Source organism: Theropithecus gelada, chromosome 16, assembly GCF_003255815.1.
Source record: "Theropithecus gelada isolate Dixy chromosome 16, Tgel_1.0, whole genome shotgun sequence".
NCBI classification, from domain to species: Eukaryota; Metazoa; Chordata; class Mammalia; order Primates; family Cercopithecidae; genus Theropithecus; species Theropithecus gelada.
Genome location: NC_037684.1, coordinates 64,216,611 through 64,232,039, shown reverse-complemented (window position 1 = coordinate 64,232,039; position 15,429 = coordinate 64,216,611). Strand labels below are relative to the sequence as shown.

The 15,429-nt window shown below is 52.4% G+C and overlaps 2 protein-coding genes across 5 annotated transcripts; both read left to right on the top strand.

Moving 5' to 3' along the window:
• Positions 1–5: 5 nt before the first annotated feature.
• On the top strand, positions 6–1,689 carry TRAPPC1 (trafficking protein particle complex 1). Of its 2 annotated transcripts, XM_025363070.1 has the most exons (5): positions 6–93; positions 217–315; positions 464–534; positions 889–1,027; positions 1,304–1,689. In XM_025363070.1, the coding sequence occupies exons 2-5, from the start codon at positions 217–219 to the stop codon at positions 1,430–1,432; spliced, it is 438 nt and encodes a 145-aa protein (XP_025218855.1). In that variant the 5' UTR covers positions 6–93; the 3' UTR covers positions 1,433–1,689. The 2 variants fall into 2 exon arrangements, with proteins under 2 accessions (XP_025218855.1, XP_025218856.1); XM_025363071.1 differs by lacking the exon at positions 6–93 and having other exon boundaries at positions 216–290.
• Positions 1,690–2,184: 495 nt separating this feature from the next.
• Positions 2,185–10,491, top strand: KCNAB3 (potassium voltage-gated channel subfamily A regulatory beta subunit 3). 3 transcript variants are annotated; one of them, XM_025362495.1, is made up of 15 exons: positions 2,207–2,695; positions 2,747–2,846; positions 4,219–4,262; positions 4,351–4,388; positions 4,622–4,701; positions 5,967–6,011; positions 6,094–6,138; positions 6,343–6,386; positions 7,216–7,302; positions 7,898–7,983; positions 8,133–8,253; positions 8,336–8,430; positions 8,559–8,679; positions 8,846–8,934; positions 9,211–10,491. In XM_025362495.1, the coding sequence occupies exons 1-15, from the start codon at positions 2,605–2,607 to the stop codon at positions 9,286–9,288; spliced, it is 1,164 nt and encodes a 387-aa protein (XP_025218280.1). In that variant the 5' UTR covers positions 2,207–2,604; the 3' UTR covers positions 9,289–10,491. The 3 variants fall into 3 exon arrangements, with proteins under 3 accessions (XP_025218279.1, XP_025218280.1, XP_025218281.1); XM_025362494.1 differs by having other exon boundaries at positions 2,185–2,846; XM_025362496.1 differs by lacking the exon at positions 7,216–7,302.
• Positions 10,492–15,429: the final 4,938 nt, after the last annotated feature.

Here is a 15,429-nt window from a genome sequence, read left to right as displayed (position 1 = left end):
TAATTCCCCGGCGCCGCTGGGTGAGAACCCCCCAAGGGGCGGAGCTCCGTGGAAGCCGGAAGTAACTCCTGACAGGCACTCGGAGCAGTTCCGGTGAGTCCGGGGGTGGGGGTGGGGTCCCCGGACCCCACCCGGTTGGAAGGCTGTGGGTCCGGGAACCTGAGCCCACGGAGTGGGGGCCGTTCCGGAGCGAGGCTCACATTCCCTGCCCTGCAGATGACTGTCCACAACCTGTACCTGTTTGACCGGAATGGAGTGTGTCTGCACTACAGCGAATGGCACCGCAAGAAGCAAGCAGGGATTCCCAAGGAGGAGGTGACGAGAGGGCCCCGGTGCAGCCCGGGTGACCTCTCATCTCCAAACATCTATAGTCCCAACCCTCCTCTCCAAACCCCAGCTCATTCCCAGCCCCCACCCCGTCTCCCGCATCCACCGAGAGCTAACTCTGCCCCTCTCCCTCCAGGAGTATAAGCTGATGTACGGGATGCTCTTCTCTATCCGCTCGTTTGTCAGCAAGATGTCCCCGCTAGACATGTACGCCGAGTCAGAAAAGATGCTGGGAGGAAGGCTAGCCTTGGGAATTTGGGGATGGGGGAAACTTTCTGAAGTGGAAGGAGCATTGGCCTCCAGAGGGGGAAAGGGTACTTAGAGAGGCTGAGTCCGGAGCGAGAGTGCTGGAGCTGGCAGGAGTGGCGGTGGGGAGGGTCTGAAAGTAGAGAGGTTGGTGGAGGCTAAATTGAGGGGTGAGGATGGGTGATGTATTTACTCAACCAGGCTTCTACAAAGGATATGTTTAGATGAAGAGGGCGTCGACCTTTGAGGGGATCAAAAGTATCTCTTTGGGAGAGATTCTGCTCCCATTCTTTAACACCCTCCTCATCTCTGCAGGAAGGATGGCTTCCTGGCCTTCCAAACTAGCCGTTACAAACTCCATTACTACGAGACGCCCACTGGGATCAAAGTTGTCATGAATACTGACTTGGGCGTGGGACCCATCCGAGATGTGCTGCATCACATCTACAGTGCGGTCAGTGCTAGCCCCGGGGACCCATACCACAGAGTTCATCAGAACCCCAAGACTCCCTCATCTTCCCTGCCCTAATCCTACTATATGATTGCTGAACTCAAGAGTTTTCTCAGGGGCCCTTAGGTTCTTAACGCCCACCACCACTTTCTCATCAGAGAGGGCTTGTCTTCCAGCCCTTCTTCCTTGTGCATTTACACACCCCTGAGGTTATACAAGGTTTGGGGCTAAAAACCACAAGTATCCAAAGCCTGGCTCTAACATCTTCCCTTTCTATAGCTGTATGTGGAGCTGGTGGTGAAGAATCCCCTGTGCCCGCTGGGTCAAACTGTGCAAAGTGAGCTCTTCCGCTCCCGACTGGACTCCTATGTTCGCTCTCTGCCCTTCTTCTCCGCCCGGGCTGGCTGAAGCAACCTTCCTCATGTCTCAGGAGAATTCATGTCTGCCTGGGGCCCTTCCGAACCTGTGCCACTTAAGGGCCCCCACTGTAAGCCCCCGCACCCCCACCCCCCACCCAGAGCAACAGCGTAAAGGCCTGCCCTGATGCTCTCCTCCTACCAGAATGAAGCCCACAGAGTCCCTCCACCTCCACACCAGGCCCGCTCTCCAGTTTTATCCCCGACCTGATGCTGCGAGAAGCACAGAATAAACTTTTTGCCACTCTCTGCGGCCTGAGCGTGTTGGTTTGAGGGCCCTCTCAGTCCTGCCCCATGCATGAAGGCGGAAAGTAGGGCAGCCACACATCCTTGAGGACTACGAAGTGGCTTTGCGGATGGGCTTCTCAACTGTGGGAATATTGATGCTTTGGGCTGGATAATTCTTCATTGTGGGGACCGTCCTGTGCTTTGTAGGATTTTCGCAGCATCCCTGGCTACCACTCACTAGATGCTGATAGCACAGGCATGAAATCAAAAATATCTCCAAACCTTGCCAAAAGTCCCCTGGGAGACACAGTCCCTCCCGATTGAGAACCACTGGGCCTGGGGAAGCCTGACAGCCCTTGGGTCCCAGATGGTGCAGGAGCCACCCTCCCGGATTCCGCTCAGAAAATATTCAAGCTGCGGAGCCTTCGGCAGGCGGGGCTTATGCAGATGGCCGGCAGGTTTGGCCGCGAGGCGGGCGGCTCTATGCAGATGAGGAGGCGGTGCCTGCATGCTGATGAGCTGGGCCCGCTGCCGACGCGGCTGGGAGCCCAGCGGGTCCCGCAGCGGTTCGCGCTGAAGTGGCATCTTTCTCCCGCCCCACTTCCCCCTGGGTCCTTATCCTCCGAGATCTTTACCTCATCCTCGACCTTTACCCTCATCCATTTCCCCCTCCTACTCCTTGCACCTGTGTCCCGCGTAACTGAATACCTCCACTCCTGGCGCCCCCCGCGTTTCTTCCCTCCCGCCGGAAACCTCGCGACCTCCAGCAGCCCGCCCCCGCGGGCCGATCCTGCCTGGAGGCTCCCGCCGCAGCCTCCTCAGCCTTCCCTCTCTGCCGGGGCTCACCCCACTACGCCCCCGGTGGTCCGCCCTCGGGCTTCCCTGCTCCCCCCTCCCGTCCCCTCGGAGCCCCCTCCCCCGCCCCGGTCAGCCGGCATGCAGGTGTCAATCGCGTGTACCGAGCAGAACCTTCGCAGCCGGAGCAGTGAGGACCGTCTGTGTGGACCCCGGCCGGGCCCCGGGGGCGGTAATGGCGGGCCGACCGGCGCGGGGCACGGGAATCCTCCGGGGGGTGGAGGGTCTGGCCCCAAGGCCCGAGCTGCACTGGTTCCCCGACCCCCAGCGCCCGCTGGGGCCCTCCGAGAGAGCACCGGCCGAGGCACTGGCATGAAATACAGGTATGGGGGTGGCCGGGCAGCCCACCCCTTCCGCTTTCCTTTCGGGACCCCTGAGGCTTCTTGAGATGGCCGCCAAGACCCCTTCAAACTTCTCTAAGTAGGTCCCCCTTCTTTCCTTCTCTTCTTCCCGTCTCTGGCACTCCCTCACTTTGTCCCTCTCTTGGTCTCTGTCGATACCCCTGACTACCAGAGAATCAAGTTTACCAAGGTTGACTGGGTCCTGTCAGACCCAGGGGATGCCCCTGAGCTTCCCTCCTTACCCCTGGGAAGGTCAGGGATGCACGGATCTCCATGCTACACGGATCTCCAGGCTGTGCCCCCTCCAGTGGAATGTCCTTGGGTCCGTGTCCTGGGGAGTGGAGGGAGGGAATCGGCTTCTCACTCTGGCCTGCTCGGGGGTGCCTGACCCAAATACTGCCCCCACCTGCCCCAAAGGCTAGGTCTCCTGTGACCTTTCTTGGGCGCAAGGGGAGTAGGGCCTGTGGGAAGGATGGACCACATTTTTCATCTCCATGCTGAGGGACAGGGTCTGGGTAGACTGAAATGTAACTGACTTTATCTCAGAGGACTGCCAGACCAGAGGCTCAGAACTTGAAGTGGGGGGTAGGGGAGGGGCTCCTGCTGGGGAGTGAGCTGAGGTCACTGATCTGACCTGCTTTGTCGCCTGAAGAGTCTGATCCCCTCTATATGGTGGCCCTGATTGGAAAGCTGAGCTGACACCTGGGTTGGGGGCTCTGGGAGGATGGGGGGCTCACTGGTTCAGAGACAGTCTTCACAAGCCAATAGAAACAGAGGGAGTGGAGAGGGAGAACCAAGCTTTTCTGTCTTACTCTCCCCCCTCCCCCCAGGTCCTCAATCTGCCTTTCCTCCAGGCCCATCTGCCTAGCCTAGCCAGGGACCCCTGCCTGTCTGAATGCCTGAACTTAACTCAGTTTACCTCTTCCAACCTGGCGTCTGCCATTTGGCACAGCACTCTGCCTGAGGGCCTGGTCTCACAAACTCGCCACAATCAAACACCACAATCAAACAGAATTCCTCCCAGCCCCTCACTGCACACATCCCAGAGATGACTCAAACACAGACAAGAAGGACAAACCTGACAGCACATCTTCAATGTGATAAGAGAGAATGGAGACTCTGGACAGTGGCTCCAGAGGAACAGTCACTTATGGTTCACTTGTCCTTTTGACAAAATTCCTAGGACCTCTGCTCTGGAGATAGCACTTGCCCAATCCTATAGGCCCACTGGGTCTAGTTTATTTGCACTGAGACACCTGAGGGCTTCTCAGTCTGGAAGGAGAGGAGCTGGGGGCTGATAATCTAGGTCCATAATGGAGGCTCCACCCCTTCCCGCTGCTTCTGTATCTTGCAGGAACTTGGGGAAGTCTGGTCTTCGGGTATCCTGTCTTGGCCTAGGTGAGTTAGAATAGGGATTAAGGAAAGGGGGGTATTCTTTCATGGTCTGCCTCCTGCAGTTCTCATGTGCCTGGCTTCTCTCTTTCAGGTACCTGGGTCACATTTGGTTCTCAGATCTCAGATGAGGTATGAGTTATGGGACATAGAATCAGGGTGGTGAGGGTGAGGGAACCTGAAAAAAGAGAAATTAACCTGGATACGGGTTTGGACAAGAAGCACAGGGAATGAGGGATCTGAGGCTGGAGGATGGGGAGAGGGGAGAGACTAGAGAACCCAGGGCTGAGATGTGATGGGTTAGAGTGCAGTGAGGGAGGTAACTGAGGAGCAGTAGTTGATCTTCACCTCTTTCACCTCCCTAGACAGCGGAGGATGTGCTGACTGTAGCCTATGAGCATGGTGTAAACCTGTTTGACACCGCCGAAGTCTACGCAGCAGGAAAGTAAGGACTGGGGTGAAAGAGCTAAGCTCCATTTGGAAGGCTGAGAGGACCCCAGGGATTATCTTCTCGTTTTCCCTCTAAAGAACCCTGGGACTTCTGAGAACGTGAAGTTCCAACCCTTTGGCGGAGGGACCCTAAAGCATTGTAGGTGTTACAGTCGCAACATCAGTCCCCCTCTGGCTTAGAAGTTACTGGGCATGCTGTGTAGTTACATTAAATAAAGCCAACAAATATATCTGAGGCCTTAGTTATGTGCAACTACATGAGGATTACGAAGATGAATTTTCAAACACATCATGCCGTATCACACATTGATAGCTTCACACTAGGAGCAGGGAAAACCTAGGATGACCTACCCTGCCTCTTCCCCATCGAGCAAACACTTCTGCTCATCTTCAACACTTGACCCAAGTGTCCGCTCCTTCAAGAAGTCTTTGCCCAACTCCCAGAGTTGGTCACCCCCCTCCCCCACCATGAGCTCCTAAAGCACTGTGGACTGCCTTCTGACACACAATTCATGGTTTATGCAGCTATATTAGCTGCTCAAGTCAGAGGCCTCCTTCCATGGAACTTGTCTTGCTCTTCTCCAAGTACCCACACAGAGCCAAGCACAGAGCAGGTGCTGCTTCTGGGAAGAATCAACGTGTCTCCAAAAGTGCACACAGTCTAAGTGGTTAAAGAAACAAAAATGGGCGATAGGAAGGATTAAACAACGGTAAAACATTTCAGTAACAGTCCACCATGACAACTTAAGACTTGTCACAAGTGAGCTCATAATTTTTTGCTAAATTATGTAGCCAATTCTATGGAAGCTGACAAGAAGGCTGGACCATAGACTGTGGCACTCAGAGAACACATTATGGATGAGGCAGAATTTGAGCTGAGCTTTGGAGGATGGGTGGGATTTTGCAGAGGCTCAAAGAAGGGGGAGGGCAACCCAGATAGTTGAAGCTAGACAAGGCAGCATCCTTCCTGGCTCCACCATAGTTGGCCTCTTTCCCCTCATCCTATTCTATCTTTTTGGCACCCACAGCAGGGCTTGGTACATAGTTAATGCACAACAGATATTTGTTGAATACATGATGAAAACTAGACAACTACACCCCTAGTTCCAGGAGTCCTCTTATTTTGTCCAGGATGGGGCTGTGAGCTGAAATGGACTCCTGGTTTATATCCTACCTTGCAAGAGAGGAAAAGGTGGGGAGGAGAGGAAGGAATTGATTGGCTTGGGAGGGATCAGTGGCTCCGCCTTATGTTTCTTTTAGGGCTGAAAGAACCCTAGGCAACATCCTCAAGAGCAAAGGTTGGAGGTGAGACTGTTTTGGGGGTTGCTGGGGATGTGATCACCCAAAAATCCTTTTCTTGCTGGTTCTCCCATTTCTATTCTTCCAGGAGATCAAGCTATGTCATCACTACCAAGATTTTTTGGGGAGGACAGTAAGTGACTGCCCCACTGCGATTGTGGAGAAGGCCTACAAAGAATGTGTGAAGGTGTATGGGGTGGGGGTGGGGACAGCTATCCTCCACCAGGTCCACACCCTACCTGTGAAGACTCATGCAATCCCATTTCCTTATGGCTCCAAGCCAGCCCTGGTCCCCTATCTTTGTCACATCTCATCTTTGACTTACCTTTTCCTACAGGGCGGAAACCGAGCGAGGTTTAAGCCGAAAGCACATCATTGAGGGTGAGAGTTAGGGGCTGGGAACCCAAAGTGAGGGGATATGGAAGCCAGAGGAGTAGGGAACATTCTCTGAACTTCTAGAGGCTTTGAATAGGGATTTAGGTAGCCATGGTAAGGGGGCAAGGTTTGAATTCTTTTTTTTTTTTTTTTTTGAGATGGAGTTTCGCTCTTGTTGTCCAGGCTGGAGTGTAATGGCGTGATCTCGTCTCACTGCAACCTCCTCTTCCCGGGTTCAAGGGATTCTCCTGCCTCAGCATCTCAAGTAGCTGGGATTACAGGCATACGCCACCATGCCTGGCTAATTTTTTGTATTTTTAGTAGAAATGGGGTTTCACCACATTAGCCAGGCTGGTCTCGAACTCCTGACCTCAGGTGATCTGCCCACCTTGGCCGCCCAAAGTGCTGGGATTACAGGCGTGAGCCACCGTGCCTGGTGGCCTGAATTCTTTTTTTTTTTTTTTTTTTTGAGACAGAGTCTCACTCTGTCGCCCAGACTGGAGTGCAGTGGCGCGATCTTGGCTCACTGCAAGCTCCGCCTCCCGGGTTCACGCCATTCTCCTGCCTCAGCCTCCCAAGTAGCTGGGACTACAGGCACCCGCCACCTCGCCCAGCTAGTTTTTTTTTTTTTTTTTTTGTATGTTTTTTTAGTAGAGACAGGGTTTCACCGTGTTAGCCAGGATGGTCTCGATCTCCTGACCTCGTGATCTGCCCATCTCGGCCTCCCAAAGTGCTAGGATTATAGGCTTGAGCCACCGCGCCCGCCCAAGGTGGGCTGAATTCTTAGTACACTGAAGCTGAGGTGCTTATCTTCTTCTCCTTACCCCACCTCCAGGCTTGCGAGGATCCCTGGAACGCCTCCAGCTGGGATATGTGGACATTGTCTTTGCCAATCGCTCAGACCCCAACTGTCCTATGGAGGGTAAAAGCAGCACCCCCAACCCTTACAGTCCTTCAAAACTGAGCACTTCCTTGCTGGGTACGGTGGCTCATTCCTGTAATCCCAGGACGTTGGGAGGCCAAGGCAGGAGGATCACTTGGGGCCTGGAGTTCGAGAATAGCCTGGGCAACATAGCAAGACCCTGTCTGTACAAAAAATGTTTTAAAATTAGCGGGCTGTGGTGGTGTGTACCTTGTACTCCCAGCTATTCAGGAGGCTGAGGCAGGAGGATCATTCAAGCCCAGGAGTTTGACGCCACAGTGAGCTATGATTGCACCACTGCACTACATCCTGAGTGACAGAGCGAGACCCTGCCTCAAAAAATCTAAAATACAAAACCTGAGCACTTCCTCAAACCCTCAGCAGGAAGCCAGCCCCTGCTCACAAGGCCTCCCAAACTCCGCAGTGGAGGCTGAGACTCCAGGATGTGGACAGAAAGGGAGGCAGAGAATAGACATTAACTTTCATGACTCCATAGAGATGCCGGGGCCTTGGTGGGGCAGGTGGAGGTCTGCAAATCTGGAGTCCTAGATTCCAGCAGTCTGACAGTAAGGCTTTCCCTCTCCTGTGTGCCTAGAGATTGTGCGAGCCATGACCTATGTCATTAACCAGGGCCTGGCCCTATACTGGGGAACGTCCCGATGGGGAGCTGCAGAAATCATGGTGAGTGTGTGACCCCACTTTGCCCCTGTCCCACAATTGGTTCCCACTTTTCACGTGGTTACTCCAAAGCCCACTGCACTGGGGCAGAAGGCAGAGAAGAAAATTGAATTAGTGCTCTGACCCCTATCTTTTCCCCAACCCCAACACAGGAGGCCTACTCCATGGCCAGACAGTTCAATCTGATTCCTCCAGTGTGTGAACAAGCGGAGCACCATCTGTTTCAGAGGGAGAAGGTGGAGATGCAGCTGCCAGAGCTCTACCACAAGATTGGTTTGCAGCCCTCATCCCTGCCTTTACCTTAGCCTCATCCATGGCTAGGTCCTTTTCCTGACACCCAGTGTTCTTCCCTTAGGAGTTGGATCAGTCACTTGGTACCCTCTACCCTGTGGTCTCATTACTAGCAAGTATGATGGGCGAGTCCCAGATACCTGCAGGGCCTCCATCAAGGTGAGATCTGGGGGCTCCAGATGGCAGGGCTGGGCTGTGAGCTGCTCTGGGGGGAGTTACGGGGGGCTGCTGTGTGGGTGTGGTGGTGGTGATGGCAGGGTCTTCTGCTGATTCTCCTTGGCCTCCAGGGCTACCAGTGGCTGAAGGACAAAGTGCAGAGTGAAGATGGCAAGAAGCAACAAGCCAAAGTCATGGACCTTCTCCCCGTCGCTCACCAGCTGGGGTGCACTGTGGCCCAGCTTGCTATTGGTGAGACCCTGCACCCTGCAGGGGCCCTGTCTCCTCCTGACATGCTCCCAAGCCCATCCTAAAGCTGGTTTGTCCCTAGGGAGGACCCTTGTCTTCAGAGACACTTCTGAAATCTATGTGGTCACTGTGCCCCATCAGTTCTCTTTTTTTCCTCCTCTGGCTCCAGCGTGGTGTCTCCGCAGTGAGGGTGTCAGCTCTGTCTTGCTGGGGGTGTCGAGTGCGGAGCAGTTGATAGAACACCTGGGCGCGCTACAGGTGAGCCGGGGACTTTGAGACAGAGCCTATCTGTCCCCTTCCCCAGGAGTCAAGGCCACGCTCTCCAACCCAGGATGGCCCTATAAGGTCACCCACTACAAAGTCCTCACTTTGCAGGTGTGAGGTCCCAGAGCTGGAAAGCGAGGCACTGGTAACAGCTGCGGCTCTTGCCTTGCCACTTGATCCCACTGTGGTGCTTCCCCCGTACTGGAACCCCATGCCCTGTCTCAGTGACCCAGCATGGGCTGCCGTTGCCACCACCCCATTCTCCTCCAGGTGCTGAGCCAGCTGACCCCACAGACGGTGATGGAAATAGACGGGCTCCTGGGAAACAAGCCGCATTCCAAGAAGTAGTCGGTCGCGGGCGCAGCGACCCAACCCCGCGCTGCTGCACCCGCCCAAGACCCGTTTCCGCAGCCGCCTCTCCCGCTCCGGATCCCTCCACGTAGCGGCCGGAGCCAGGGTAGCCCCGCCCACCAACGAGTCCCGGCTTCGAGTAGTGATACGCATGAACAAAGCCATATCCTTTTGCAGTGGGGTCGAGAGAGAAAGTAGTACGCCCGCCCCCTGCTGAGTCCTTCTAGGCCCTTTTGCAAATACCGGGCATGAACTACTCGCCGTCGGCTCTCTGCCACTTGGTCTCGCACCCTACTCTCCTCCCCTTATTCCCGAGGCCTAGAAAAGAAAACAAAAAACCCACCACATACAAGAAACATGCAGAGTACCTCAAAAGCGGCCCTTGAAATGTCATCAAACGGTAATAACCTAGTGAGTTGTGACGTCACCTGGAACACAGGAAACGGGGCTCGTAGGGTATTCGGTACGAAGGAAGCCAGGCTGGTCCTGGCGGGAAGTAAATGATAATCTTTGGGAAACCAGGACCCTGCCTCCCAGCCCAGAGGTGGAGGAGGGTGGTCAGGGTGGGGCCTACAGTGGCACAGCACTGACAAAAGTAGAGGGAAATTTAATAGCACATCTACACTGCAGTCTGGTGAAAGTGGCCGGGGTGGCCCTTGGAAAACAGTTGGGCTGTTCTTTGCAGGAATTCGTGATAGCCTCTCTGTCATGGGCAGAGACCAGGGGCTGACATAAAAGGTCTGGGTATAGACTTTTGAGCCTTGAGCAGGGCCTCCTACCTGGCAGTGGAGAACTGCAGTCTTCCTCCTGGCAATAACCCTAAAGCAATAATGATGGCCCCTCCTCTGTAAGACTTCCCAGGGAACTGTAAATAAACCTCAGCTTGATCCTCACAGTGTCTAAAGTTGCAGGGGCTTGGGAGGTTAGGGTCACAGTCTCATCTGCCTGGCCCTCTCGCCCCCTAACATTAGAAAGCTCCCAGCATTAGCTTTCTCTCCATTGCTCATTCCAGGCATCAGGCTCCTAGTCACTGTTCTCATTAAGGACCAAGACACCAGATACCCCAGGCCCCAGTTTTCTTCCTTCAGTGACCACATTCCTTAGAACCCAGAAATCTGGCTTCATAATTTTGTTCCTCCTCTTTCTATGAAAGACCTAGCTATCTGCCCTTATTTGTTTGTATTTAAAGTAATATTAGCCATACTCCTTCCTTGTACTTCTCATTTCTCTCTCGCCGGATACCCACACATATGCCAAGGAACTTGTGGCTGAGTGGGAGATGCTGTTCTGAGGTTGAAGCTTTGTGATTTGATGGAGAGGTAAAGTGAAGAGTGGTCTGAGGTTGAGGGAATACAGAGAGAAGGAAAGATGTTATCATTTTACTGGGACAGAACTGGGTGGAAAGTTACAACCTTAAAGATCACAAGGCAGAGGAGGATGAGCTCTGCGTTCCTTAAATACAACCTGCCCATCTCCCTTCTACCCATCCTCATCCTTCCTTGATCCAAAAGCTGGGCAAGCAGAGTTAAACCAATTTCCAAAAGAGAAAAGTCAGCAGCATGCCATTTACTGGATTAGCAGCCAACCGAGTCAACTAATTAATATGTACTTCCACCCCATCATCTCCCACTCATTTTGCAAGACTGTGGAGGAAACAAGTAAGTAAAATATATGACTAAACTATGATTAGTTATTCTGTAACAAACATACGAGAATTTATCAATCCCAAATAGGATTCTCCTTAAATAGTTAGTTATCCTAGAGGGTTATGCACTTATTTTAATGAACCCTGTCCCATTGCTCAAAATATTAAAAACAAGTAAACAAACACCACTCCTCCTATAATTACCTTCAGAGATGGTTTGGAAACCCTTTGATTTAAAAAAACAAAACAAACAAAAAAACCCTTCTTTTATTGTCACACCTCTTTTGTATATAGACATTTGCCATATTTATCACTCACCTCATTCATTAATTTAGCAAGTATTTGTCTATTGAGTCCTATTATGGTGTGGCACAGGGATACAAAGGTGAACAAAACCAGACTCAGAACCTTCATATATCTTGCTGAGGAGACAGACAATCACAGAACCACTAAATAAATACAAACTTCCTGTCCAAAGTCCAGAGGAAAGCACATGGTGTTACCGAGTCTGTAGTGGTTATTTGACATGGTGAGGTTAACACCAAGAGCTAAAGGATGAATAGGTGTTAATAAGGGTTAAGCAAGAGGGTTAAGAGCATATGCTAAGGCCTGTGGCAGAAAAGAACATACAAGCCAAAAGTACCCAAAGCCAGAGTGTCTAGAGAGGAGCAGAACAGAAAGTGAGACATGGGTAATGGTTGGGCACAGTGGCTCACGCCTGTAATCCCAGTACTTTGGGAGGCTGAGGCTGGTGGGTCACTTGAGGTCAGGAGTTTGAGACCAGCCTGGCCAACATGGGGAAAACCTGTCTCTACTAAAAATACAAAAAAAAAAAAAAAAAAAAAAAAGCCACCTGTAGTCCCAGCTACTTGGAAAGCTGAGGCAGGAGAATCGCTTGAACCCAGGAGGCAGAGGTTGCAGTGAGCTGAGATCGTGCCACTGCACTCCAGCCTGGGCGACAGAGCAAGACTCAGGAAGGAAGGAAGAAAGGAAGGGAGGGACGGAGGGAGGGTGGAAGAGAAGACAGGCAGGCATGGGTAAGTTTGGAGCACACAGGGACTTACAGGGCACCTTACAATGTTATATTTATCTAGGCCAGGCGCAGTGGCTCACACCTGTAATCCCAGCACTTTGGGAGGCTGAGGCAGGTGGATCACTTGAGCCCAGGGGTTTGAGACCAGCCTGGGCAACGTGGGGAGACCCCATCTCTACAAACATACAAGAATTAGCTGGGCATGGTAGCTCGTACCTGTGTAGTCCCAGCTACTCGGAGCCTTAGGTGGGTAGGTGGCTTGCGTCTGGAAGATTGAGGCTGTAGTGAGCCAAGATTATGGTACTGTGCTCCAGCCTGATGGTCAGAGCAAGATCCTGTCTCAAAAAATATTATATTTATCATACTGGGAAAAAAACAGTAGGAAGCCCTCTATATCAGTTATCTGTGATACACAACAAATCACTACCAACATTAATGGCCTGAGATAACTTTTTATTTATTTATTTTAATTTTATTTTATTTTGAGATGGAGTCTCTCTGTGTCACTCAGGCTGGAGTACAGTGGTGCGATCTTGGCTCACTGCAACCTCCACCTCCCGGGTTCAAGCGATTCTCCTGCCTCAGCCTCCTGAGTAGCTGGGACTACAGGCGAGTGCCACCACGCCGAGCTGATTTTTTGTATTTTTAGTAGACAGGGTTTCACTATCTTGGCCAGGCTGGTCTTGAACTCCTGATCTGGTGATCCACCCGCCTCAGCCTCCCAAAGTGCTGGGATTACAGGCATGAGCCACCACGCCCGGCCACTATTTATCTATTTATTTATTTATTTACTTATTTAGAGATGGAGTCTTGCTCTGTTGCCAGACTGGAGTACAGTGGCGCGATCTTGGCTCATTGCAACCTCCAACTCCCTGGTTCAAGCGATTCTCCTGCCTCAGCCTCCCCAGCAGCTGGCATTACAGGCACGTGCCACCATGCCCAGCTAACTTTTGTATTTTTAGTAGAGACGGGGTTTCACCATGTTGTCCAGGAGGGTCTCGATTTCCTGATCTCATGATCCGCCCGCCTCGGCCTCCTAAAGTGCTGGGATTACAGGCATGAGCCACCGTGCCCAGCCACTTTTTATTTATTTTTAAGCGGTGGGGTCTCGCTCTGTCACCCAGGCTGGAGTGCACTGATATGATCACGGCTCAGTGCAGCTTCGAAGTCCTGAGGCTCAAGTGATTCTCCCACCTCAGCCTACTGAGTAGCTGGAACGACGTGTACCACTGCGCCTGGCTTTTTTCTTTTCTTTTCTTTTTTTTTTTTTTTTTTTTTTGAGATGGAGTCTGGCTCTGTCACCCAGGCTGGAGTGCAGTGGCCGGATCTCAGCTCACTGCAAGCTCCGCCTCCCGGGTTCACACCATTCTCCTGCCTCAGCCTCCCGAGTAGCTGGGACTACAGGCGCCCGCCACCTCGCCTGGCTAGTTTTTTGTATTTTTTAGTAGAGACGGGGTTTCACCGTGATAGCCAGGATGGTCTCGATCTCCTGACCTCGTGATCCACCCGTCTTGGCCTCCCAAAGTGCTGGGATTACAGGCTTGAGCCACCGCGCCCAGCCTCTTTTCTTTTTTTGTAAAGACAGGGTCTCACCACGATGCTCAGGCTGATCTCAAACTCCCGAGCTCAAGTGATCCTTCCATCTTGGTCTCCCAAAGTGCTAGGATTACAAGTGTGAGCCACCACACTCAGGAGAAATAACTTTTAAAAACTGTTCTTTTTCACGATTCTGTGGGCTGGCTAGGAGTTCCTTTGCTGTTTTCACCTAGATTCACTCATGTCGCTGCACTCAAACAGCAGGTCAGCTGAGCAGGAAAATGGAAAATGGCCTCACCATCATGTCTGGCTGTTGGCTGGCGCTCCTCCGTGTGGCCTCTTCCTTACATGGTGGTCTCAGGGAGTGTTCCAAGGGGACAAAGGCAGAAGCTACAAGGCCTTTGACAGACTAGGTTCCAGAACTCACACATCGCTTCTGCCACACCTATTGGTCAAAGCTAGTTACAAGACCAGCCCAGATTCAAGGGATAGAGAAAGAGACCCCAATTCTTGATGTGAGAAGTACCAAAGTCACACTGCAAAGGAATTTGGGGCCACCATTAGTCTACCACCACATTAAAAGTTGTTTTTTTTTTTTTTTTTTTTAGACAGAGTCTTGCCCTGTTGCCCAGGCTGCAGTACACTGGTGCAATCTTGGCTCACTGCAACCTCCACCTCCTGGGTTCAAGCGATTCTCCTGCCTCAGCCTCCCAAGTAACTGGGACTACAGGTGCACGCCATCATGCCCGGGTAATTTTTTGGATTTTTAGTAAAGACTGGGTTTCACCATGTTGCTCAAGCTGGTCGCAAACTCCTAAACTCAGGCAATCCGCTAGTCTCGGCCTCCCAAAGTGCTGGGATTACAGGTGTGAGTCACTGCATTCGGCCCATCATATATTTATTAACCATAGATACCTACCAGTCCCCCCTCCCCCCACCTTTTTTTTTTTTTTTTTGGAGACCGAGTCTCACTCTGTTGCCCAGACTGGAGTGCAGTGGCGTGATCTCCGCTCACTGCAACCTCCACCTGCCGGGTTCAAGCAATTCTCATGCCTCAGCCTCCCGAATAGCTGGGACTACAGGTGTGAGCCACCACGCCTGTCTAATTTTTGTATTTTTAGTAGAGACGGGGTTTCACCATGTTGGCCAGGCTGGTCTTGAACTCCTGACCTCAAGTAATCCACCCACCTTGGCCTCCCAAAATGCCGGGATTACAGGCAAGAGCCACCATGCCCGGCCCTACCAGTTCCTTTTTAAGACCAAAAAGGTTTGAATTGTGACAGCATCACTGTAATAAGTAGACAGCTTCTCCCATGATTACAGACAATACCATTCAAAAGTTCTGAAATGTTTGCTTAAAAACAATGGTGGCCGGGCGCGGTGGCTCAAGCCTGTAATCCCAGCACTTTGGGAGGCCGAGACGGGCGGATCACGAGGTCAGGAGATCGAGACCATCCTGGCTAACACAGTGAAACCCCGTCTCTACTAAAAATACAAAAAACTAGCCGGGCGAGGTGGCGGGCGCCTGTAGTCCGAGTTACTCCGGAGGCTGAGGCAGGAGAATGGCGCAAACCCGGGAGGCGGAGCTTGCAGTGAGCTGAGATCCGGCCACTGCACTCCAGCCCGGGCTACAGAGCAAGACTCCGTCTCAAAAAAAAAAACAATGGTATACCTCCTCAAAAGAGATTACCCTCTAGGTTTTAACAATGAAGGTTAAAAAACCAGCTCTGCATTGCCTGTGATAGCTGGTAAATGCCATGGGTGTGGAGAACCCCATCTTGCACATATTGGTCAAGAGGGATGTGTGTTGAAAATGTTGGGTACTGGCTGGGCATGGTGGCTCACGGCTGTAATCCCAGCACTTTGGGAGGCTGAGGTGGGCGGATCACCAGGTCAGGGGATCAAGACCATCCTGGCTAACACG

Coding starts and splice junctions, on each gene's coding strand:
- TRAPPC1 (XM_025363070.1), top strand. CDS start 217: ATGACTGTCCACAACCTGTACCTGTTTGACCGGAATGGAGTGTGTCTG. Junction 316..463: donor CAGGGATTCCCAAGGAGGAG/GTGACGAGAGGG, acceptor CTCTCCCTCCAG/GAGTATAAGCTGATGTACGG. Junction 535..888: donor AAGATGTCCCCGCTAGACAT/GTACGCCGAGTC, acceptor TCATCTCTGCAG/GAAGGATGGCTTCCTGGCCT.
- KCNAB3 (XM_025362494.1), top strand. CDS start 2,605: ATGCAGGTGTCAATCGCGTGTACCGAGCAGAACCTTCGCAGCCGGAGC. Junction 4,389..4,621: donor GTTCTCAGATCTCAGATGAG/GTATGAGTTATG, acceptor TCACCTCCCTAG/ACAGCGGAGGATGTGCTGAC. Junction 4,702..5,966: donor GAAGTCTACGCAGCAGGAAA/GTAAGGACTGGG, acceptor TGTTTCTTTTAG/GGCTGAAAGAACCCTAGGCA.